This window comes from Cutaneotrichosporon oleaginosum, assembly GCF_008065305.1.
Source record: "Cutaneotrichosporon oleaginosum strain ATCC 20508 chromosome Unknown ATCC20508_contig05, whole genome shotgun sequence".
Classification (NCBI taxonomy): Eukaryota; Fungi; Basidiomycota; class Tremellomycetes; order Trichosporonales; family Trichosporonaceae; genus Cutaneotrichosporon; species Cutaneotrichosporon oleaginosum.
The window spans coordinates 1709594-1733955 of NW_027072174.1; the positions used below are offsets into that span (position 1 = coordinate 1709594).

Below are 24362 nucleotides of genomic sequence, written 5' to 3' on the forward strand. Positions count from 1 at the left end.
GGTGGGCCGGGCCGGTTTAGAATAAACCCGGGTTGGGTCCAAGATAGAATGCAAATCATCCCTAATCTACGTCCTCCAGCTCCTCCAGCTCTTCACCCACTCCCATCTCAGCCTCTGCGGCCTCCTCGTCGAACTCTTCGCGCACCTCAGGGCTCCATGGGCTGTCCTGCCATCCCGTTGCGCCATAATCGACGCCAAAGCGCGGGAGGTGGGGGACGACTTCGCCGTTCCGTTCTGTAATGCCTTCGCGGTACAACACCTCCTCAAACGCAGGGCATGTCCACTCTGCGCGCTCGGCCAGCACGCTGCGCAACTTGCCGTGCTGCGTGCTCATGCGACAGCACATCTCGACAACCTGCATCGCGGGCTCGATGAGCCCGGCCTGCACGAAGCCGCTGACCGCAACCTCCACCTCGGGGAGGTAGTGCATGCCAGCGTCCATGGCATAGAGCTTGCGCCACCAGTGGGCTGCGAGGGCTGGGAATGGGTCATCACGCCACAGACTGTCCATTATCACGGAGCGCATAAGTGCGAGCGTGTGGCCGCGTTGCGTCTCGCGTGTAGCGGGGAAGCAGTCGAAGGCGCGCTGGACGAGCTCGGAGCGCTCGCCCTCCGTGGCGTGCGACATGCTGATTGCTTTCACCACTGTGTTCCAGATAGTTGTGTACGTGACGCCTGCGTAGCTCTTGTCCGTCGGCACATGCTTCTCGAGAATGTGCACAGCTGCCTCGAGGTACACGAGGGGAATGTCTCTCCGGGACGTGCGGGGCTGCGTAAGCCGCCTTACCACCTTCAGGTAGTAGCCTGGTGAGGCTGCATTGGAGTTGATGAGACTCGCGCATACGGCCTCGACAGGATTACCACCGTCCAGCAAAAACCGCATCAGGAGGGCCTTGGATACGGGGCTGACCAGGCTTGGATCGACGCGGCGTAGCACTTCGGCAACAAGCTTGCGCCGCTTCTCGTACGGGTACTTGGCGTAGCTCGTGTACTTAAGGAGGTCGCGAACCGCCCTGAGGTTAAGACTGGCCATATCCTTGAGCCTAGCAAGCCCCTGGATAAGACGCAGCGCCTCGTCGTAGTGCTGCATCCGCAGATGGAAGCTGACGAGGTGTGGCACGACTGCTACGTCTGCCAGAGTGTTTCCCGCATTTCGGAGGGAGGCATGTAGTGTCGCCACGGTTGCTTGAAATCCCTCCAGTTGGCCCATGCTCAGCAGAGCGGAAAGTCGGTTGTAGACAGCGTTAGGTGAACGTGCCGCGCCCATGCCTAGCATGCGCTGCCAGACGATGTCTAAGTATTTCTGGATGCGCGGGCGGAGATCAGGCATTTTGCCCGCGGTCACGGCGAGGCAGGGAACGAACGTTTCGAGAGCCGTCAGAGGTACCCTGCCGTACCGCGCAGGCATGTCGACTTCGATCATACGCATGATCACATCGGCACGACGCTGGCGAGAGTATGCACAGGCAAACGCACCTTGGTGTCAGCGTGGACGGCCTTGCAAACTAACCCCAGACCATGACAGGCAGAATTACAGTGGAAGCGTTGCGTTTGGGGCGCTCTGCAGGAATCATGAAACGATTCGGGCCGATCGATGCGCGGAGGACGTCGTTGTAAAGTTTATCCAAAGCAGTAGTGTCGCCAGGAGACTGTACGCTGAGGTGGTGAATATGCAGATTCAGTGCGTCGGCATGCCAGGCGTAGAAGATGAGGGCCAACTTGTCACAATTGTCCCGGTATCGCCGGAGGAGCTTGGGATCGCCGCCTAGGCGTGGAACGCGCCGCTGAACCTGGTACTGATCCATGTGGCGGGTGAACCGCCGCATCACGCCGTCCATGTCGAGTCCAATGAAGACCGAGGACGTTGACTCATCCCACCTGTTGAGAAGGGTGAGTGCCGCCACGTATGTAAGGACGAGGGGCCGCATGCCCTCCGACTTGAGGCGCGACGCAAGACGCTCAGCACGAATTTGGGATGGGGCGAGAGAGATGTCGATGCCATCAACCACGATGCCTCGCGCCTTGTACGCCTCGAAGAGGATCTTGGCGAGTGCGGCGTGTTCGAACCGTAGCAGCTCAAAGAGAACCTCGAGGAGCGTTTGCCAGCAATGCCGCGCCGCTGCTTCGACCGCAAAATGGCACACGGCCCGAAACAGCGCAGGGTCGCCGTAGACTAGGTCGGCGAGATGACCGTGGAGGACACCGCGGTACTGCGTTTGCTCAGTCCCTCGCAAGGAAGCCGCTAGACGCTGGTTGAGCGCGTCCCAGTCCGCCTCGGTTAGACTGGAATAGCATTTTGCCTCCATAAACGTCAGCCATCGGAGGGCAAACCGTGGGAGGTCAAGATCATCCAAGTCGTGACACATGTCGTCGACCGCTTCTCGGACCTCGGCCTGGGCAAGGTCGAGGGCGTCGGCGTCTTCCGATACCGCGGGCGGCAGGGGTTGCGTACCGCGGTGAGCTTGAAGGACTTCGCCTAGCCTGTCCGCAGCCTCCTTGAAGTGCATCTCGGCCTGCTTCACCCGCGCGGCCTGCAGCTCCGCCACCTTCTCGGCCCTAGCATAGTCCTGCTGTCAGTCGAGATGTCGCGAACAGTTCCTTAAGAGAAGGCGGAGATACTAACATGCTCATTCATGTCTCGCCAGGGCGTTCCTCCACGCGCGGCCCGTCGTCGAGCGCGCACGACATCGTGGGCTACCGAGTCGCGAGGGGTCGGGGGAGAGTCGTGGTCCTCCAGCTCAGCCTTCGGCAGAGTGGACCATGACCGGATGGCGCGCATCCGCACAGTGGCAGGACCCGGCCCAGGACATCCCACGCAGGCGCGCGTGAGAGCCCGCAGCATAGATCAAAGTGAAGCGGTCGCGAGAGTAAGTGGGTCGAGTACCGAGACTAGGAGGAGTGGGACAGCCTCCACCGCCGAAACATGACTTTTGGGCGGGAGCAAATTGATCCCGCACGCGACTGCTTTCATTGCCTTCCACACTCCAGCCACAACAACACTCCTGATCCATCATCATCCTCATCTTCTCACAACATCTATATCCTCCACCATGGCCCACGACGAGTAAGTCCTCCATTGAATTAGCGCAGCATATTCATTCTTCCCTCTTCTATGTATCCACCTCCTTCAACTCTCTCCATACCGCTCCGCCCGCGTCTCGCGGCCCACGCTCACAACAGATCAAACCCATTCGTCCGCAAGTCGGTGACGCCAAAGACGCCTCGGAGCAAGCGCGAGAGCGCGAGCATAACGGCGCTTCGTGATGGGCTCGGGCGCATGAACCTCGATGGCGCGGGCGAGTTCGTCTCTGACGTCCCAAAGCGTCGGGACCGGGAGAACCGGGGGCGCGATGTGAGTTCTCGCCGAGTGTTGGGGGCATGAGGCTCCTGCACGTCCAGCTTCACGCCGTGACCATTGTATGGTTAATTCTGCCTACAGTCTTTCCTGCTTTGATCTTAATCCCTTTCCGCATACTCCCTCCCCCTTCCGCTATCATCACACATAATTGCCGCCAATGCCACCCTCTCCCCGCAGCCCGCTCACCCCAGCTCGACCGATTTGTCCCCTCGCGCGGCTCCTCCCTCTCCTCGACCTCGACTCCCTACCACGATCTCTCGGCCGAACTCTCCTCTACCGCCCCCAAGTCGCGCATCCTGAGCTTCCGCGCCGCTCCCCCCTCGGCGACGCACGCCACCTCCCATCTGGACGCGCAGCGCGCCTACCTCCTCCACTCGTCCGCCACCGCGAACCGGGGGACGGGCGCCTCCTCCTCCGCGGCCCCCAAGAAGCGCACTCCACCCTATATGCCCGAACGCGTGCTCGACGCGCCCAACTTCACAGACGACTACTACCTGAACCTTGTGGCGTGGAGCTCCGCGAACCGCGTCGCGATCGGCCTCGAAACGCTTCCGTACGTATGGGACGCGGAGACGGGCGACGTCATGGCCCTCGAATCAGACTCGGAGGCCATGGTCTGCTCCGTCTCGTGGAGCCCCGACGGCGCGTACCTCGCCGTCGGCAACGACGTGGGCGCCGTCGAGATCTGGGACGTGGAAGACAACAAAAGAGTGCGCGTGATGGGGGGGCACAATGCCCGCGTCGCGTCCCTCTCCTGGAACGGCCATGTGCTCAGCAGTGGGTGCCGGGACGGCACGATCTTCCACCACGACGTGCGTGTCGCGCAGCACAAGACGGCCGAGCTGCGCGGGCACACGGCCGAGGTGTGCGGCCTCACGTGGCGCGCGGACGGGCAGCTGCTCGCGTCGGGCGGAAACGACAACGTCGTCAACTGTTGGGAGTGAGTGCTTTCTTGACATGGCTGACGCAGCGCGCGTACCCTCTCGAGCGTCATGGACGAGACGGCACGCCCCGTGCCCAAGTGGACGAAGCGGAACCACACCGCGGCCGTCAAGGCGCTCGCGTGGTGTCCGTGGCAGCCGAATTTGCTCGCGACCGGCGGCGGGTCGCAGGACCAGCACATCCATTTTTGGAGCACGTCGACGGGCGCGCGCACGTCGTCGCTCAAGACCGGGAGCCAGGTCACCGCCCTCGTGTGGAGCCCGCACGCCAAGGAGATCCTCTCCACACACGGATACCCCGACAACAACCTCAGCGTGTGGTCGTACCCTGCCCTCACCAAGATCTACGACGTGCCCGCCCACGATATGCGCGTGCTCGCAGCCGCGCTCAGCCCCGACGGGTGTACCGTTGCCACGGGCGCGGGCGACGAGAACCTCAAGTTCTGGAAGATCTGGGAGGCACGCACGGTCAAGAAAGCCGATAGCTCTACTGCGCCCTCGAGCCGCATGCGCATCCGCTAGTAGTGTGCTGTTCACGTCCCGCCTTTGTAATCTTATAACTTTTGTCATGCAGCCATTGTCCAGCTCCAGCTCGCTTTGCCCCATTCACTCTACAATGGGTCGCATATATACAAAGTTTCTCTCATCTAGTAGTCGGCGTAGATCCCGTCAGCCTTGCGCTTAACGGTCATGGCGGCGATGATGGCCGAGCCGACGCCCGAGCCGTCCTCAGCCGCGTGCGTCGTAATCTTCTTGCCCGCCTCGCCGAAGATATCGACAAGCGCCTGCTCGAGACGCTTCGCGAACCCAGGGTACTTGGAGTAGAGCGAGCCGTCGGCACCGACACTGCACCCCTTCTCGAGGTATCCCTTCTTCGAGACGATGGCAGCGATGCCACACGCCGAGAGCCGCGCTGAGCGCGTACCGATGAGCTTTGCGAGCTCGCGGAAGAACTGACGCTCCTCAATCGTCGTCTCGACGCCAAAGAAGTGGTTGAAGATGCCAATGCTCATCAGCAGCTCGTCGGTCGGGTCGCTCTCCATGAGCGAGAGGAAGGCAGTGTCAAACGCATACGCCTTCTCGAGCTTGTACGTGTTCTGACCGAGGAAGAGGTCGCCCTGGTCGATGAGCTCGCAGAGAATCAGGCGGAAGATCTCCCCCAGGTACAGGCCCGCAATCATCTTCTCGAACGCCTGCTCGCCGACCTTGTTCGAGCTCTCGTCGATGATAATGTCGTACTTGGTGCGCGGGAGGTGCTGGTGGTCGAACGAGTCGAATGCTCCCCACTCGCAGTTGATCGCCATGAGCTGGTCATCGGCCAGCCCCATTTCGCCAATCTTGGGAATGCTGCCGGCCGTCTCCATGTAAGCGGCGTTGCAGCCTGTACCAAAGATACACGCAATACGCGTGTTAGGGTCGACATAGTTGGACGCAATGAGGGTACCGGTCGTGTCGTTGATAAGCGCAGTGAGCTTGGCGCGCACATTGTACTTCTCCAACGACTTGGCGAACAGCTCGCCAACGTCGTGCCCCTCGACGCCAGGGTTGCCGAAGCCCTTTGTCCAGCGAATAAGCTCGCCGTGGTCGATGCGCTTCTGCTCGCATGGGTACGAGAAGGTGAAGCCAAGCGGAAGGTGATCCGCATTCTCGTCACGGCCGAGGTTGTCGCAGATGAACGAGTGAAGGCACTCGGCACAAAAGTCGAAGCTGGGAGTCAGCCGAGCATGTCGTCGTGTGCAGCTTACAGCTTCTCGCCGTCCTCCTGCTTCTGCTCTTCGGTGAGGCGGTACTTGGTCTGCGTAACCTCGAACTTGCCCTCGCCCTGTAGGGTGACGAGGCACACACGGAGGTTGGTGCCACCGAGATCGACGGCGAGGTACTCGCCCTTCTCCTTCCCGGTCGGCCATCCGAACACGTAGGTGGGAACTATAGTCAGCAACCGCGCGCCCCGAGAACCTCACTCATCGGCTGTGCGTGAGCGTGTGCGCAGGGTGACTCGCGAGGAGGACGCAGGGTGACTCACCACAACCTCTCCATACTTTTCAAGGCCTTTGTCTAGCGTCTCCTCGAATGCGCTGACAATCATGCGCATGCGCGGCGCAGAGACGGTCAGAAGGGCCTCGTACTTGCGCAGGTGATCGGCCATCGTCTTCTTCTCGGGGTGAGGGTATTCGTGAAGCTCATCCTGGCGTCAGATGGTCCAGGCTATTGTGCGCCACGGAAACAAGCTCGAGCGAGGGTGATGTGAAGTGGAAGACGCACCTGCGTACGCGTGTGGTAGACGACCTGTGTTCCACTCGGGGTGGAGAAGGAGCCGCTGCCGCGGCGGCTGTTGCTGCGGGAGAGGTTGGGCGTCCTGTCATTACCGATGGCGGTCATGCCCATCCCGCTGACAATGCCGCCGATGCCGCCGATAGAGTCGCCTGCACCGATGCTGTTCTTGCGACTGGAAGCGTTTGAAGGGCGCCGATTCGAGCCTGTCGAAGATGTGCGCTCCATTCCGAGTGAGTCGGCCCGCTTGACAGAGGCCTTGCGAGCGAGACCACCGCCGATGTTGGTGCCGTCTTCCAGAGGGGCGGACATGTTGTCGTCGTCAGAGGTATCGAGGGAGGCTACCATGATTAGCGGCTGTTCTGCTTGTGACCAGATGGGTGAGAGAGAGGCGAAGGAGCTTGAAGAGGAGGCTGGGGGTTGTTATGGGCGACTGTGAGGTGCCCAGGAGGGCGAGGACGGACAGAGTGTATGGGAAAAGAGGAGGAGAAGGTGAGCATCATCGCCCATCATAGCCAGGTTGGCTGTCGCTGTCCTGCAGCCGACGGACTTGCCGCGTGCACCCGGGTTGCCAGATGCTGCGGAGAGGGGAACACATGGGGGCGATGAGAGGGAGGAGAGCGGAGTTGCGAGAGACTGCGCAGAAGAGCGGAGAGCGCAGAGATCCGAGTTGGGAGGCGACAAGGGGATTTGAGGATCGACCGGCCAGCTCCAGACTTACAACGAGTGAGAGTCAAGACAGCCTTGCGGGGGTGATTGGGGCTACTGTAAAGAGATGGAGAGAGGAGAGATGCGACGATGGCGAAGAAGAAGAAGAGGAGAGTGTTGAGGAGGAGGAGGAGGAGGAGGAGCAAGGATGATGTTGTTGGCCCACACCACCAGAAAGAGAGAGGCACCACTCCACTCGTCACTCTCCTTTGCCTGTCCCTGATCCTCCCACCCCACAAGTGATGCCTTTGCCGCACACTGCCGCAAACTGACCCTGACATGTGCTTGCCTTGCATCGCTTCCATTCCCTGTTCCCCATCAACTTGTCACATGAATGAGCTACTGCCATCCGTCTATAATATGCTGCAGACTTAATGCATCCACTCTCCCGCTCCCCACAGCGGCGCAGTCACCGCCGGAACAGCAAACTTGACCCGAGGCGATGTATCCCGCTCCGGCGACGACGTGAGCATCGCCAACGCCTGCTGTCCCCAGTTCCCAGTGCTGCCCGCGCTGCCCGCGCTGCCCGCGCTGCCCGCGCTGCCCTTCTGTCCACCACTCTCCTCCCGGCGCTCATCCTCCTCGCTCTGCTTCCCCGTCGTCCCCGACTCACTCATTCCTCCACACGCCGCCGCCTCCTCCGCCCCCAGCCGGTGCAGCGTGTCCACCAGGCCTTGTCCCTTCCGCACATACACCAACAGCGCCGGAGACACGCCCTGTGCCGACTTGTCCTGGAACACCTCGGCCGACGGCACGTCCTTGACCGTGTCGTCCGAATAGTAAAAGTACCGGCCATCCTGCGCCGACTGGTACGTCCAGTAGTGCCCACCCGTGCCTGTGCCGCCGTGCACAAACACGCTCACCAGCTCGTACTCGACATCATGCGCGTCCGCCCACATCTTCTCAAGCTGCTCCTTGCACTCGGCAAGTTCGCGACCGAGCTGGGCGATCTCCTCTTCAGTGCGCCCTACCTGCGAGCCAAGTGCTTCGATAAACGACATTGACGGGGCGTCGTCACCAAGCAAGCTGCTGAGCTTGGCGCTGCCCAGAGCGTCGCGCACAACGCGGAATGTGTCGGGGATAGAACAAGGCTTGTGGTGCCGCAGCTCGTGCCGGCGTGCGCGCATGCGCATCATCTTGCGCGTGAGGGCGATGCTCGCCTCACGTCGCGCCGCATCGGCACCCGCCATGAAGCGATCCATCGTGAGTGTTTCGCCAAACTTGATGTGCGTGTTCGTCTTGATTTGCCGGTTGCGCGCAAAGTCGTACTGGCTGCGACGCATTAGAATGTACAGCACGGGCGGAAGCTCGTCCAACAAGTCCATTTTGTACCCCTTCTTGCCATCGTAGTCGACCTCATCACCTCCGAGGTACAGCTCAGCCAGACCGTCATACAGGTCTTTGTCGTCTTCCTCCACGCCAATAATAGGATGCGAGAACTGGCTCTCGACAGGAGGATGCGACTCGGTCACTCCGTCCGCGGAGGTCAGAAGCATCTGTTGCCGGAACTTGGCTGAAAAAAGGCTCTTGATAAGGTTACCGCCCTCGCCATTGTCGAAAGCGTACTCCAGCTGGCTGAGGACATTGATTAAGATCTCGGCCGCATCCTGCTGAAGACCGAATTTCTCAGCAGCCATCAGTCCCATCGAGCGGCGGCGCGGAGGTAGGGGAGGAGGGCTTGTGCGCAAGGCGTCTGTCATGGTCATGTCATCCTTGCCAGGCAGTTGAGGACCAATCGCGCGGGGCGGCGTAGCCTCTGGCGTAGGAAACGCCGGAGCGCTCGTCCTCGGCGTCGCCGGGCCTGTCATGCTGTCATGTGGCGACGTGAGCCCCAGGCCGGACATGCCAGCGTCCGCGGGGGACAGATCGCTGCCCTCACATGTGGGCAGGTCTTCGCCCTTCATGTCCACGTCATCCTCAGTCGCCATACTTGGTAAGGAGGACGCCACCTGTGTCGGAGACTCGACCTCCATTAGGTTGCTGCTGCGATTCATCGATGTCCGCAATCTCTCCTCGCTGCCTCCGAATGTAGACTCGCGGTCTTCACTCGCCCTCTTGCCGAGGACACTAGCTTTACGTGCCGGAGGCGATGGCCTTTCATGCGTAGGCGATATCCCGGTGGATGAAATTGTGGGAGAGAAGGGCGACACGGGTGTGGCCGGCACAGAGTCTGCTGGCGTCACCACACCAGAAGAGGAAGGCGAAGCAAGCTGTGAGATTCGTAATGCTGATTGCTGGGTGTCTGCTTTCACGTTTGACTTTGCGGAATCAGTCTCGGGCGGGTCTCGGCGCTGCTCGACCAATTCGATCGGGAGGATCGCTAAACGAGCAAGTTCCTCTGCTGGAGTGACAGCCGCGAGTTCGGTCTCGTACATTTCGCTGAATAGCTCCTTGAGCATTTCGACAACTGCTGTGAGCCTCAGCTGGCTTGGAAAACTTACAGCGTCGTGATGACTGGGCCTTGATTAGCTTCTCCGTTTCCTTGAGGTCTCCATTCGTGGTCGCCGTCGCCGCCTCATTCGGCACCTCCTTGAAAGCGAGTACCGCGTCGCGGATCGGCTTGACAGCGTAGAGAAACTGAAACACGGAGTTCAGGTAGCAAGTATTGCCAATGTTGCGCAGCCCGGCAGGGATATCGCGGCGCACGGGGCCTTGGAACTCTGAGATATCTTTGCCTTCCAGAAACGCCTGGATGGCTGGCCGCTCCTGACCCGGTGCATTTGCGATAAGACTGAGAGCTTGGCGGTAGTGGTCTTTACGACTTGGTCTATCAGCGATCCACGTTTCGTATTGTCTGCGATCAGCTATGTTGTCCGGTCTATTCCATGACTCACAGGATGAGCATCTCGTTATCAATAGGCTGATCTGAGGTGATGTTGAACTCGCGATACGCCTGCTCGAGCGAGAGATGCGTGTCACCGTTGCGGCCCAGAGTCTGCATGGCGATGTCGTTGCGATCCTTGCCAACCAAGACGAGGGCATCGGAGATGTGCTTGCGCTGTTCGGGGTTGGATGCATTTTGTATTGTCTCGCGATGGCGGTCGTATATATACTCGGCAGGCAAGTCGCTGCGTGCGACCATGATGGTCTCGATATGAGCTTTGTCGATGCCGATGCGAGCGTATGCACTGTCCAGCTCGTCTGCCGTCAGTCGCTGCTGGGAGGGCTTACTCACCGAGGGTATAGCGGTCCATTGAACGCTCCAAGGCAACTTTGAGACGTAGAACCTCCACATCAGGGCGGTTGACGTTCGACATCCGCTCCAGTGCTGTGAAGTACGTCGCAGAGTGCGCCTGGTCATCAGATATCTGAAAGTCGTACGCTTTGTCGATGGTTCCTATGGTGTCATAAGGCGTCACGCCGAGCACGTCGAGTGCCGAGTACCACTGCTGACCCCATGGAAGCGGAGCTGATGTCAGTTCTCTGAAGTGGTACATTTCATACTCTTTGAGACAAGGTCCAGCTGTAGAAGAGGAGTCAAAATCTCGCGGAGGGATGTTGCGGCAACGAAATTATCGCTCATCACCTTGCCTACCGTCAGCTCGACATGGACACAACACCTCACCATTGCGATCCTGAAGTGCCTGGAGGTAGAGGCTGATCTCAACCCACGTTCGCAGCATGTACTTGTACATCTGGTCGACATCCTCGGCGGAGACAAGGTCGCCCACGGAGAAGGGACCGACCTGATAGCCATCGTCGCTAGTGCTGCAGCTGAATCCTATTCGGTGCAACAGAATGGAGCTGGTGTCAGCATGACAGACGAGCGATACTCACGACCTGAGGCTTGGGCCGATAACTGAGAAGAACTTCGGATTCGACATCTTGATCCAGCCTCGCTTGTCCTGAAACAGGGGGTTCTGAAGAAGCCTGAGAACGAGCATCCAAGCCTCAATCGCTGATGAGACACCGTCCACGCCAGGAACTGGGTTGTCGCGCTTCTGCTGCGTCCACTCGTGGGCGAGAGCCTTGGGGAGTTGTCCGCCGACGGGGCCTTGCACCGCAATCCAGCAGTCTGTTGAACAAGACACGTGAAGTTCGCTCTTGTTCACGCGGCCCAACTGGGGATCGACGAGCTGCGAGGGCACGACGCCATATACAGGGTCGAGGTGGGAGAAGGTCTCGACGAGCCCATCGACTACCACTCGAGGAATGCGGACCTCCTCGAGCGGGTCAAGGAGGCGCTCGAAGGTGTGGAAGTGAGTCATGGGGTGAGGTGCTGAGGAACGGCTGAGCTGGATGTCGCGTAAGCGCGAGTTTTCCATTCCCCATGCTTGAAGTTCTTCTTCGTCCGTCTCGCGTTGGAGCGGGCGCGGGATGCGACTGTCGTACCCACGGTACTGGGGCGGCTCACCTGAGCCGATCACAATGTGGAACCACCCAAAGCACTCGGCGCAGAAGTACCACTCTCCACGCTGTTCGGCGCCGCCGGGAAGAACGTCATACACATCCTCGATTGTTATGCTGGGCGTAGTGTGTGGTTCGTGGTCGCGGTCAAGGGAGGATATCGAGGTAACAGGGGACGAAAATGGCGACCTGCTGGTGAAGGGGAGGGCGATAATGTCAGGCCGCGCGAGCGGGTGTGGATGGATGTCATCGATGAAGCGGAGCGCGAGGCGACCTGGGCCGATCTGGGGGCGCTCGGGGTGCTCTCCCTTGCCCTCCCATTTGTCGTCCCCCCATGTCACGTCAAGGATATCAGGAGGCATTGCACCTTCGTTGCCATCGACGAGCTCATAGACAGCCTCCGGGCTGCGATACCCATCGCCGCGACTGTAGCTCGGCAGAGCTTCTTGCTCACCGTGCTCGCTCTGCACGGCGCTCATGACCTCGACCTTGGTTCTGGTGGATGTTGTTGGACTGAGATCCTTTGTGACATCTGAAGAAGTGGACGTGGCGCCTTCGGTTGCGAGGGGCTGATGGGAGGGCAGGCGCGGAATGGTGCGGGGGGGAAGGGGAGGAGGGAGTGACTTGGGGGCTTCTGACGCTGAAGGAAGCGAGGTCTGCACCTTGGGTGACGTAGAGTGGATCGGTGAGGATGGCATGGGCTCGTCGGCGACCTCTGGAATGGGTACGGTTGCGGACGCCGGCATCGCCACTGTATCCTCCGCCACAGGTGATTGTGAGGCGGAAGGAGAGGCTGTCGCGGCGGGGGTGACGGTGTAATGTGTGCGCAAGCTGCCCTGCCGCTGCGGCGTACGCGGGCCTAGCGGCGCGCGGGGACGATCTCTCCCGTCCGAGCCAGCGGATACGATTGACGAGGGTCGCGAGCCGCCTGGTGGCGGAGTGGGAGACGTCATGCTGTGTGGTCAGCAGTGTTGCTCGCCAAGGAACGCACAGTAGGACTAACGCAGCGCCTGGTCGATGCCCGTTGAAGGGCTCGGCGTGCAATGTCTAGACGTTTAGAAGAGAAGGGAGAAGAGAAGAGCGATGATGATGATAGAGCGCGTATGGATGATGGCGACTGTCTACGATGCGGGGTGGACTCGATCGACGCCAGAGAGTACAGTGACGACAGCGACGGGAGCATTTCCACGTGGTCTCTCGTCTTTCTTTGCTTGAGTGCGTCAACCACACATTCACTCTCAACTCTCAACTCATCGCACTCGCTCAGTCTCTTGTTAATATCGTAATCCAGATATCCATCAACCATGGGAAAGCGTGGAGCAGACGGTCAGAAGACACGCGATGACGCCTCTGACAACGAGGAGGAGGATGTGAGTTCAGCCCGAGGCACCTCTGCAACATGCAAGGGGCGCTGTCAGACTTTCGAAGAGCGATGGCGCTGATGGCAGCCGGGCGTGCGCACCGAGGCGCTCAAGCCCGTCGAAGGGCGACAGTGAGTTGTTCCCGGTGATCAAGCTGACGATTAGGGTGCGCGGTATGCCTAAGCGCAAGGGCGTAGCGGCCGCCTCATCATTCGCGTTCGGTGGGAGTGGGAGTAACGGCTCGAGCTCGACGCCCGCTTCCGCCCCGGCTGCGCCCGCGGCGTCGTCGAGTGGATTTGGAGGTTTCAGTTTTGGCAAATCTGCAGCTCCAGCACCCGCCGCTACTCCATCCACCTTTTCCTCGTTTGCAACTGATTCTGGTTCCAAGGAGAAGGAAGACGACAAGATGGACGGCGGCAAGGAGGCACCCAAGGAGGCACCCAAGGCGGCGTTCGGCGGGTTCAGCTTTGGCAAGACGACTGCATCTGCCGAGAAGGCTGCAGACAGAGCGGCGGCCGCGAAACCCGCCTTTGGCGGATTCAACTTTGGCAAGACGACAGCAACTGCTCCGGCGCCAACGGCTTCGTCGTCGAGCACAGCCAAAGAGCCGGCGCCCCCTGCGCAGCGTGTAAGCAGCGGCATCGTGCCCTCTCAGTCGGCGCCGCCACACGATGGAGAAGTCGCGTACTACACTGCGCTACGCGGACTGAACGCGGCGTTCCTGAGCTTTGTCTCGAAGAGCATTACAAGCAACGAGTTCATCAACCTCGGCACTGTGATGCCTGAGCTCCTACGGCAGTACGAGGGATATCTGGCCGAATCGAGCGCCAAGGCAGGGTGGAAGCCTGCATCCGTGGCCGCTCCACCTGTTTCCACATTCACCGCAATCCCAAGCAACGACAAAGCGAAGGAGAAGGCAAAGGAGCCCGAGGTGGAGAAGGACAAGACGCCCGCGTTCAGCTTTGCACCAAAGAAGAGCTCGGACGCGGTCAACGCCGCTGCGGCGGCGGTGCTCGCCGAGAAGGACGAGAAGGAGCCGGAGAAGACGGATGCGCAGAAGAAGGACGAGGGTAAGAAGGACAAGGGGTTCTCGTTTGGCGGGTCGTCCAAGCCCAGCCTGTTCTCGTTTGCTCCCTCAGGTCCGCTCGCTCCAACGACGCCCGAGAGCAAGACTTTCACGCCGTCCGAGAAGCTGGGCAAGTTTGGCGCGGATGGTACCACGCCGCAGCTGCCTTTTGGAGGTGCAGGGACGCCGAGCAAGGGCCCCGCCACAGGATTCAGCTTTGGGGGGGACAAGAAGGACCAGCCGGACCAGCCGTTCGAGTTTGGCAAGCCAGCGTCGAACCCAACCTTCTCGTTTGGCTCTGGGACCGCACTCAAGGACGCGGGCAAGCCTGCGTTCGCCTTTGGCACGGCGTCGGCCTCATCCCCCAAATACACTGACGGTACTCGCCTGCTTGCGGAGAAGCCTTCGTTCTCCTTTGGCTCGGGGATGACTACCTCGCCCGCGGCAAAGCCTGCGGACAAGCCTGCGTTCTCTTTCGGCTCGTCCAGCTCTTCCTCTGTGGCCACTTTCACCGATTCTCAGGAGAAAGACAAGGCAGACGGCTCAGCGGCAGACAAGCCAGCGGACAAACCGGCAGACAAGCCCGCTTTCTCACTTGGGTCGTCGTCTACTGAATCCGCGGCGCCAGCAGCCAAGCCGTTCTCTTTTGGCTCGAGCGCGCCGGCCTTCTCGTTTGGTTCGTCGGCGTCGACTCCAGCGGTCTCCACGCCGGCCTCCACCACGCCGGCTCCGACCACACCCGCGCCCGAGGAGGAAGCCTCGAAGAACCTGGCCGAGGCGGAGGGTGCTGGCGAGGAGAACGAGACCACGGTCTACGAGCAGCGGGGGCGGCTGTACGACCTGGAGGGGGGCAAGAACACGGTGGTAGGCTTGGGCCAGCTGAAGCTGAAGCGGGCGACGGACGGCAAGCGGCGCCTGCTGATGCGTGCGGACGGGAGCGGTACGGTGGTGCTGAACATGGGCTTGCACGACGCGTTCAAGGCGACAAGTGAGGGCAAGCATGTGCGCTTTATCGGGTTCAACTTGGAGGGCAAGATGAAGCCGTTTGCGCTGGCTGTCAAGACGGCGGACGCGGGCAAGGCGCTCGTGACGGCGCTCATGGACGAGGTCGCGGCGCTCAAGAATTAGTCATTGTATTATGGGTTGGGGTATGGAGGGCATGTGTGATGAGTGATGTGTGAATGTGCGAATGTGTGCATGTGTGGCGCGAGGGAGGGTTGGCCAGCAGCGCCATGACTGGCTGGGTACATGTAGGAGGGTGTGAGACGAGGTCTCGGAGGGAGCGATCTTGTGATGTGGCGAGAACACGGCGAGGAGACTCGTACTGTAAATAGCATCTGGCGTCCAATGACTGCAGTGGCAGTCTCCACTCTCTCTCCCGGGGCATCTCTATTCCTGCTTATACGTCGCAGGCAATCACATGGCTCGGACCATGAGAGTCGGCTGAGAGTCGTTCCCAAGCCAAGCCTCAATCCTCAAGCCATCAATCTCATTCCCAGTTGGCCAGTTGGCCAGTTGGGTGTCATCCGGCCTCGTGGCCATCTCATTCATTCTTCTGCCCACCCGGAGAATATCCCAGATCTGTGCATGCAATTGCGATGCCCAAGACATGGGGACGGACTACTGGTCGCCAAGCGGCAGAGGTCACATGTACAGTATGAATTGGATGAGGCTTAATGGGATTAGAGTTGTGCCCTCAAGGGCTGTGACGTCGAGGGCGCGGAATGCCCTGGGGCCTCGGGGGCCTGGGGGTGTTCTGTAGGCGTCGACCGCCAGCCGCCAGACTCGTATGCTCCCAGATCCCACACCCACGGCCTGCTAATTGCGGACTGCATGCCGAGGATGCCTGGGGGAATCGGGTGGACGGATGCGTGAGATGCCTGCTGGATACCGCTAGAGCAGGAGCGGAGACACACGGCGGATGCGACGGCTTGAGGGCTTGACGGCATGACTTTCGGTTTCCCACCGCCCTGTCTCCGGTCGTGAGTCGTGAGTCGTGAGTCGTCAGTGGGCAGTGGGCAGTAGGCAGTGGGCAGTGGGCAGTAGGCAACAGCTGTGGGCGAACGATGCTCTCGAGTCGAGGCTGGGAGATGATGGCGCGTGATGGAGTAAAGACTTTGTAGATAATGGAGATGAGACATGGGATATACAGGCACGGCAAGCTGCGCACTGACTGGACGCGGAAGCAGATGGCACACCAGGAGAGAAACGCCACGATCGGGCTCGTCGTTGCACAGCTCACACACCTTCCTTCCTTCCCTCCCTCCCTCCCTCCCTCCCTCCCTCCTTCCGCCCCCTCGCCTCGGTTGTAGTTTTGTATTCAATTCAATTCTCTTTAATCGATCAATATTTCTCATCCTCCTCCTCCTCTTTCTGTCTTTCTGTCTTTCTGTCTTTCTGTCTCTCTCTCTCTCATCATCATCTCCTCCTCCTCCTCCCCCCCCTCGCCATCTCCCCCCTCCTCCGACGACGACCACGTCTCCTCCTCCCCCCCCTCCGCCCTACCCCCTCCCCCCTCTCCACCTCATCCACCACTCCGCTTGAACGCCCAACCCTCATCCTCCAACTACCACCCCTCCATCAATCGCGACGCAACCCGCCAACACCACATCCCCCCCCCAACACCCCGTCGCACCCCCCGAGGCAGCTCCGTCATCATGCATGTCGCAGCCCTCCTCGGGGCGGCCCTCGCTCTCCCACACGTCGCAGCCACCATCTTCACTCCTCAGTGGTCCAGCTGTCTCGGCGCATACCAACCTGTCGCTCAACCTCAGAACGAACTACAGGTGCAGAATGTTCTGGCCACTATAGTTCCCGGGTCCCAGGCCGCTCGCCAGAATCTCGTAGGTGATAACGACGACGTCCTCCGCATCGACGTCCTGGGTGTCGTCAGCTCCAACCTCGTGGGATACAACGACACGAGCGGCAAGCTCGGTGAGTTCGGGTGCCAGAGTGCTGCGGAGCGCTGCGACCATGGGTCCATGAAAGAGCCATGCGAAGCTATCGAGTCATGGAGTCATGGGCCCTAGTCTTCAAGTCAATCGCCGCTGACCCCCAGCGACACTCTTCACAAAGACAACCGAGGCCGGCATTATGCAATACACGTCCATGTCTTATCTTTGCAACTCGCTTTGGCCGGCAAACTCGTCAGCGCCGCGCGACAACGTGAACAACTACTGCACTTTGGGTGTCGGCTTCCCCGCCGGGCTCTATGGCCTCAACGTCTCGGTTCCCCTCTACAACGTTCACGCTCTCACCACCTTGCACACCGAGATTCATGTCGTCGATGCGAGCGACCCAGCACTCTCCATCCTTTGCCTCGACATCAGTCTCGTGCCGTACGAACAGGACTCGTGGCCCTACAAGGTCTTCCTGTGGGTGCCCGCGGCCATCGCAATCGCCTACTTGATCGTCACTTGGGCCGCGCGATTCGCTGCCGGCTGGGTGATCGGGCTGGACCGGAGCGACCAGGCCCAGCGCGAAGCTCACATGCTCAAGTGGGGCACAATGCTTATTTCGGGACTGAGTGGAGAGCGTCTGGGAGCCAGTGCTGCATTGCTTCGTTTTGGTGCGTTGACTTGTTCTGTTTGCTCTGCCCCGTCACGCTTTTGTGCTGATCTCGTACAGTTACCCCTAGTCTGCGCGACATCATTCATCACATTCAGTTTGTCACCATGCTCGGCATGATCACTGTCAGGTGGCCAGGGTTCTTCTACGCCATTGTCACGCAGAGTGCGTGGGCCAATTTGGTCTGGAATGTCTCCATCGTCTCGAATGACCACCCTTCCGTCTACCCCGCCAATTGGTCCGCTCCCGACCAGATGAAGAGCGCAGTCGTCGATCCGCAGCATGCGCTGTACCTGAATGAATCGGCCAGCCCCCGAGCTCTGGACCTCGACTCGACGCCGGACGGCATGTTGTCGTGGGCGCGCATGGTCGGCTTGCGGCCCCAGGACCTCTTCGGCACCTGCCTCACCCTCTTCCTCATGTTGGCCGCGGTCATAGTCGTGTTCAGTTTGCTCATGTGGCTCATCCACTGGCTTACCGAGGCGTTCGGCCCGGAGCGCACGAAGAGAGTGACAACTCGCAGCAAGCACGTTCCGCGCCACAGCTCCGGCGCTCTAAGCGCGACAACCATGGGCAGCAAGGAGTGGAACCAGTCTGCAGACTTTACCACGCAGCCCGTCGGCGTGCCGCTGCGACAGGCCGCCCAAGCCATCCCCACCGTGCCCTCGCGCTGGCACCGCACCCGCAAGCGCTTCATGCCCCGTGGCGAGGCCGGCGCATTCCACTTCTCGGCGCTCTACGGCAACCTCCTCCGCCTGATAATCACGTTCCACTTCCCCGTCACGGCTTTCTCAGTGTACCAGCTCACTCTCAAGGAAGCATCGATCGTTTCCAAAGTGTTTGCAGCTCTCGCGTTTGTGTTCATCTCGGTCCTCATTCCCACGTTCATTATGTTCAAGATCTCACGCACGCCCACCGGCAAGCTCTACGACGCGGCGCGCACGCTGCTCGCCCTCGGCACCGTGTACAACGTCTACGAGCCCGAGAAGCAGCTGTACAGAACTCTTCCGTTGTTCGGCAGTCTTGCGAGTGGCATAGTAATCGGTGCTGGGCAGAGCAGCGGTTTGGCCCAGACCATCGTGTTGGTCGTTGTGGAGCTGGCGTCGTTCATCACGACCACGTTCTGGAGCCCTTGGGGGCAGGGAGCGAGCATGGGCGCCTACGTCTTCTTCGTTTCGGTAGTGCGCATCGCCTCGATCGTCTTGACCATGGTCATGTCCAAGGAGGTGAGCTCCTCTGCAAGAGACGAGTGCTGACTGTACTAGGTCAACGCCGGCGGAACGCCGGGGCAGTGGATCACCTATGTGATCCTGCTCATTCAGGCGATTGTGTTCATATTCCTCCTGCTCATGGTTCTGACCAAGATCGTTGAGGGATTGATCCGCCTCTTTGGTCGCTCACCGTTCGATGAGTCAAACCACCCAATCGATGGCGGCATCTTTGCAGCAATCATGGACCTCGACTGCCTCAACGGTGTACGCGGTGGCAAGGCGGCGGCCCGTCGCCGTAGGAAGCGGGACTCGCGGCTGCTTCAGCAGAACGTATCCGTGGCCGGTTCCCTGACCACCCAGATGATGCTTGACAGGCACTCGCAGGGCGTTGAGCGCATGAGCTACCCTCTGCTCGACTCGGACCACGGTCACGGTGGTGGTGGCCTCCGCGGTTCGTACTTCCCCGTCAGCAATCCCGGAATCTCGCCGGTCAACGAGTTTGGCGGTCGCCGCTCGGTGTCGGACCAGGGAAGCATGCTCACGATCTCGGACGAGAACCGGTTGACTGAACCGTGGAGACCGATGAACTACTACGGTGACGCACAGCCGCTCGCCTCACCGAGCGCTGGCACGACGCCGTTGGGCTCGCCCCGCCTCTCTGGTGGCTACTATAGTGGCCCTGCGCCGTCGATACGTGTCACCAAGTCGGATGACCAGCACTACATGCCTAGACATAGCCGCGCATACTCGTCGTCGGCGATAATGGAGGAGTTGTCGTCGCCTAACGTGCAGCCGACGGCCTCGCCGCCCATGCGCTCGTCTTCCACTTCGCCTGGCATCAGCCCTGCCGTCATGCCTGGGCCAGTATATCCACCGACCGCCGGCGCACGCGCCGATCGCGCGGGCGGTAGACCCCCTCCTCTGACCATTCCGCGTCGCCGGTCGCTCAACAATATATCAATTGAAGCGGAGGAGCAGAGCCGCCAGAACAAGCGGCGCTCCTGGTCCAGCGGGAACTGGTTCTCCAAGTCGAACAGCGGAGTAAATGTCGCTGAGGACTCTGGATCGGACGATGAGCCCGGTCCACCCCGGACTCGTCGCCGTGCTCGCCCCGCTGCCCGTGGCGATGTGGAAGCGGCGTACGACCCGCCTCCCCCGTCGCGCGGCTGGAAGGCGCTGTTCAGCCGCAAGGGCCGAGCGATGGACGAGCAAGAGCGAACGGAGAACTCGGTGCGCAAGGCCGTGGCAATGAACGTCTCCGGCGCACTGCTCGCAGGTGTCGACGCGCCGCCACCGCCACCTGGGCCCTCGACCTTCAAGGTGCAGCGCAAGCTCATGGCACCGCCGCGCCCTCCGCGCCCCGACAGCGGAGAGATCAACTCGTCGTCGCTGCTGGCAGCGCCTCCACGCAGCTTCAAGGTCCGCCGCAAGGGCGAGGGCCCGGAGCGCCTCCCCACCCCGGCGGGCTCGAGCATGTCCCACCTCATCAAGGAGGAAGACGAGGAGCTCATCGCATCAGGTCCGCCCTCGTCATACCACGATGCGCGGCAGCAGCCGCTGCAGCACAGCGCAACGTCACTCGGCTCGAGCGACCCGTTGCACAACGGCGGCGCGCGGCGCTTGAGCCAAGGCCCTTCGCCCGCCGCAACCCCTGTGCCGGGCGTCACTGAACGCCCACCTCGCCCAGTAAGCCAGGACAGTCTAGGCTACTCGGCCGCCATGTTTGTCCCCCTCAACGACCGGAGTTGAATGGACTGAGCGGACGTTATATCATGAAAATGCGCGTATATAATACATCCCCGCGCTATATCTGCACCCACACTCCTTGCATTGTATCGTACCTGTGCCGCATATGCATCATGTTGACTCAGTGGGGGGGCGCGGGTTACCTGTTACGCGGTCGAAAGGTAATCTTGGCGTCAGAGAGAGGAGACATGCGTCCATGGTGATGGGTTGGATCAAACTGACACGAAAATGCATCGAGGTCGGGCAAACCGAGTCGGGTATGCGGAAAATCACGTGGTGAGATTTCGACTCGCGAGTTGCGACAGGCAGCCACGGCAAGGCCCCGCACTTGGGATACCATCTTGACCTTCTTGTCCACATCGCCCCATCGCTCTCCACCATGTCCGACGAGCTCGAGTTCACGAACCAGAAGGAGGACAAGACCATCAACATCGCCCTCGACCCCGAGGCCGAGGCGCGCTTCGAGCGCATCACCCGCGGTCTCGCCGAGGTCACTTCCGCCGACATTATCCGCAAAGTTCTCGCGGATGGGGAGACACCCAGACTCTACTGGGGCACTGCGCCGACCGGCCGGCGTGAGTCCGCAGAGGCTCGACTTGGACCTCCACGCGCAGAGAGGAGCTGACCGCAGCACACATCGCGTACTGCGTGGCTCTGATCAAGATCGCCGACTTTCTCAGCGCAGGCGTCCACGTCAAGGTCCTCCTTGCTGGTGCGTACTCTGTCTCAGCTTATCTCACGCGCCGCAGACATTCACGCCTTCCTCGATGCCAACAAGTCCACCATGGATGTCCTGCAGCACCGCGTCAAGTACTACTCGTACCTGCTGCACGCGGTGCTCACGACGCTCGGTGTTCCGACCGACAAGCTCGAGTTCGTGACCGGCTCGTCGTACCAGCTCAAGCCCGACTACACTTTGGACGTGTACCGCTTCAACTCGATGACGACGGTCAAGCAGGCCGAGCACGCCGGCGCGGACGTCGTCAAGGCGTCCAGCTCCCCCCTCATGTGCTCGCTCATGTACCCCGGCCTGCAGTGCCTCGACGAGCAGTACCTCGACGTGCACATCCAGTTCGGCGGCGTCGACCAGCGCAAGATCTTCATGTTTGCGGCTCACTACCTCCCGAAGCTCGGCTACGCCAAGCGCGCGCACCTCATGAACGCCATGGTGCCGGGCTTGAGCGGAGGCAAGATGTCGGCGTCGGACCCCAAGTCCAAGATCGACTTCCTCGACTCGCCCGCCGACGTCAAGGCCAAGATCAAGGCGGCGGTGTCCGAGCCCGGCGTCGTCGAGGGCAACGGCATTCTTGCCTTCGTCAAGGCCGTGCTCATCCCCGCGCAGATCATGCGCGACGAGCAGGCACGCGCCAGAGGCGAGGAGCGCTACATTGGCGAGCTGTCGTTCGCGTCGCCCACCTCGCCCCTCGGCACTGTGTTCACCATTGCCCGCCCCGAGAAGTTCGGCGGCGACCTCCACTTCTCTTCGTACCAGGAGCTCGAGGACGCGTACGCTGCCGAGAAGCTTCACCCGGGAGACCTCAAGTCTGGCGTGACGGATGCGCTTATCCGCCTCCTCGCACCCATCCGCAAGGTCTACGACTCGTCGCCCGACTGGCAGGAGGTCGACCGTCTCGGCTACCCGTCCAAGGTGTCTGAGGCGGACCGCATCAAGGCGGAAAAGAATGCCGCCAAGGCCGCTAAGAAGGCCAAGGGCTCGAACCGCCCCCCGACCGAGGAGGAGCGCGCCGCCCTCCGCCGAGAGAAGGAGGAGAAGAAGGCCAAGGAGCTCGCGGCCAAGAACGCTGCCGCGACCGCCGCCGGTGCCGCTGGCGCTTCGGGCGCCGCGCTCTCCGCTGGGGCCAACGCCCTCGCCCCGACCCCCACTGCTGGACCAAGCGCAGCTGTGAGTAACCCGCGCAACCGCGAGAAGAAGTAGGGGGTGTTGTGGGCGTTGCGTAGGAGCCGGGCTCGATGGATGCGATGCGGTGCACAGACTAACGCTAAGGTGCTTAACACGGACATGCCCAAGCTGAAGCTCCTGTCCAAGGGCAAGGTTAGGGACATTTACGCGCTGCCGGACGCAGCGGACGCGGACAAGCTGCTGTTCGTGGCGACGGACCGCATCTCGGCCTTCGACGTGATCATGGACAACGGCATCCCGCACAAGGGCGCGACGCTGACCCAGCTCTCCATGTTCTGGTTCCACAAGCTGCAGCACATCATCCCGCACCACGTGCTGACGCCGTCGCTCGCCGGCCCTGCCCCCGCGTGCCTGCAGGGCGGCACGACGGCGTGGGACGAGTTCCCCGCCAGCTTGGCCGAGTACCGCGCGCAGCTCGAGGGCCGGTCGATGATCGTGCGCAAGTGTGAGGTCGTCAAGATTGAGGCAATTGTGCGCGGCTACATTACCGGCTCGGCGTGGAACGAGTACAAGAAGAGCCAGACGGTGCACGGCATCGCCATGCCCCCCGGGCTGGTCGAGAGCCAAAAGCTCCCCAAGGCCATTTTTACGCCCAGCACCAAGGCGGATCTCGGCGACCACGACGAGAACATCCACCCTGACAAGGCCAAGGAGATCTGTGGCGCAGAGGTCGCGGCCGAGATTGAGCGTGTTGCACTGGAGCTCTACAGTGAGTGCGCGTGGGCGGCGCAGATCCGCAGGATCCGAGCGGCGACCCGAGCGTTCTGTCCCAACTGAATCCGGCGCACGCATCGTGCCTCCTCGCACTTCGACCGCTGACACCAGACACGGCGGCCGAGTACGCACTCGCGCGTGGCCTCATCCTCGCCGACACCAAGTTTGAGTTCGGCCTGCTCGACACGCCGAACGGCAAGCAGCTGATCCTCATCGACGAGGCGCTCACGCCCGACTCGTCGCGCTACTGGTCCGCCGCGGCGTACGTCGAAGGCAAGCCCCAAGACAGCTTCGACAAGCAGTACCTGCGCGACTGGCTGATCCAGGGCGGGCTCAAGGCGAAGGAGGGCGTCGCGCTGCCGGACGACGTGGTCGCGGAAACCAAGGCCAAGTATGAGGAGGCGCGGGATCGCGTGATGGGCTTGGGCCAGTTCGCGTGAGCCGCGAGCTCGTCAACCCACGCTTGTAGGCCATACATATGCTACAACTGTACAAATCCACCGTCTACTGCGGCACCCCTTCCCACTCGTACACGGCGTACGCGTTCGTCTTGCCGCGCAAGCCTTTGGCGTCTTTGTCTGCGCGACGCCACCACCGGCGCCGCGCGGGCTCGCCGCCGCTCACGGGCGCTTGCCCCGGCGTATCCGCCCACGCGGCGAGCTCGAACGCGCGCGCGCGCTGCTCGCCGTCCTGCGCGGTGCGGAGCGCGCGCTCGCGGCTCACGCGTTGGCGGTAGCGCACCCATCCTGAGATCTGGGGTGAGTTGGGTGGATGGGAGGCTGGCGAGGCCGCTGGGTTGCGAGGGCGCACGGCGGACAATGGAGTGCCCACCGATGATGACGCGAGCTTCAGCCACTCACCTTCATGAAGAGCAGCAGCGCACACACGCCCAGCACGATGATGCCGGCCGCGAGGGCGACGCGCACAATCGTGCTCGAGTTGTACGTGTATCCCTCGCCCACATCCGTCGCCATCACCATGGAGGCGGAGGGCTCGTCCTCGGTGCGCGAGGGGGGTGAGGTGGGTGTGCTCATGCTGCCATGATGGACGATGAACGAGTGGCAAGGTGGACTGACAGGGATGGGGGGGTTGGGTGGCGACAACCGCCACATCCGAATCCCCGCCACGTGGCAACGCCGACCCTCGCCTCC

General features: G+C 61.3%; 9 protein-coding genes across 9 annotated transcripts; 4 read left to right on the forward strand and 5 right to left on the reverse strand.

Annotated features, from left to right (window-relative positions):
* Nucleotides 1–61: 61 nt before the first annotated feature.
* COLE_06208 (uncharacterized protein) lies at nt 62–2842 on the reverse strand (the record flags this gene model as incomplete). The annotated part of the gene is made up of 3 exons (XM_018426901.2): nt 62–1476; nt 1511–2567; nt 2624–2842. The coding sequence occupies 3 exons, from the start codon at nt 2840–2842 to the stop codon at nt 62–64; spliced, it is 2691 nt and encodes an 896-aa protein (XP_018276649.1).
* Nucleotides 2843–3112: 270 nt separating this feature from the next.
* Nucleotides 3113–4821, forward strand: COLE_06209 (uncharacterized protein; the record flags this gene model as incomplete). Its single annotated transcript, XM_018419657.2, has 3 exons — nt 3113–3352; nt 3550–4298; nt 4329–4821. The coding sequence occupies 3 exons, from the start codon at nt 3113–3115 to the stop codon at nt 4819–4821; spliced, it is 1482 nt and encodes a 493-aa protein (XP_018276648.2).
* A 125-nt stretch (nt 4822–4946) lies between these two features.
* Nucleotides 4947–6678, reverse strand: COLE_06210 (uncharacterized protein; the record flags this gene model as incomplete). The annotated part of the gene is made up of 4 exons (XM_018420487.1): nt 4947–6006; nt 6045–6225; nt 6319–6484; nt 6562–6678. The coding sequence occupies 4 exons, from the start codon at nt 6676–6678 to the stop codon at nt 4947–4949; spliced, it is 1524 nt and encodes a 507-aa protein (XP_018276647.1).
* Nucleotides 6679–7649: 971 nt separating this feature from the next.
* On the reverse strand, nt 7650–12578 carry COLE_06211 (uncharacterized protein; the record flags this gene model as incomplete). Its single annotated transcript, XM_018421503.2, has 7 exons — nt 7650–9685; nt 9720–10072; nt 10113–10419; nt 10454–10687; nt 10723–10809; nt 10844–11022; nt 11056–12578. The coding sequence occupies 7 exons, from the start codon at nt 12576–12578 to the stop codon at nt 7650–7652; spliced, it is 4719 nt and encodes a 1572-aa protein (XP_018276646.1).
* Nucleotides 12579–12929: 351 nt separating this feature from the next.
* COLE_06212 (uncharacterized protein) lies at nt 12930–15180 on the forward strand (the record flags this gene model as incomplete). Its single annotated transcript, XM_018426068.2, has 3 exons — nt 12930–12995; nt 13074–13117; nt 13152–15180. The coding sequence occupies 3 exons, from the start codon at nt 12930–12932 to the stop codon at nt 15178–15180; spliced, it is 2139 nt and encodes a 712-aa protein (XP_018276645.1).
* A 554-nt stretch (nt 15181–15734) lies between these two features.
* On the reverse strand, nt 15735–16001 carry COLE_06213 (uncharacterized protein; the record flags this gene model as incomplete). The annotated part of the gene is made up of 1 exon (XM_018424019.2): nt 15735–16001. One exon carries the CDS (start codon nt 15999–16001, stop codon nt 15735–15737), a length of 267 nt encoding a protein of 88 aa, XP_018276644.1.
* Nucleotides 16002–16709: 708 nt separating this feature from the next.
* COLE_06214 (uncharacterized protein) lies at nt 16710–20579 on the forward strand (the record flags this gene model as incomplete). The annotated part of the gene is made up of 4 exons (XM_018424018.2): nt 16710–16986; nt 17111–17620; nt 17680–18845; nt 18885–20579. 4 exons carry the CDS (start codon nt 16710–16712, stop codon nt 20577–20579), a joined length of 3648 nt encoding a protein of 1215 aa, XP_018276643.1.
* Nucleotides 20580–20955: 376 nt separating this feature from the next.
* On the forward strand, nt 20956–23651 carry COLE_06215 (uncharacterized protein; the record flags this gene model as incomplete). Its single annotated transcript, XM_018424017.2, has 5 exons — nt 20956–21151; nt 21208–21288; nt 21326–22479; nt 22582–23206; nt 23323–23651. The coding sequence occupies 5 exons, from the start codon at nt 20956–20958 to the stop codon at nt 23649–23651; spliced, it is 2385 nt and encodes a 794-aa protein (XP_018276642.1).
* A 64-nt stretch (nt 23652–23715) lies between these two features.
* COLE_06216 (uncharacterized protein) lies at nt 23716–24185 on the reverse strand (the record flags this gene model as incomplete). Its single annotated transcript, XM_018421502.1, has 2 exons — nt 23716–23964; nt 24072–24185. 2 exons carry the CDS (start codon nt 24183–24185, stop codon nt 23716–23718), a joined length of 363 nt encoding a protein of 120 aa, XP_018276641.1.
* Between the last annotated feature and the right edge of the window lie 177 nt (nt 24186–24362).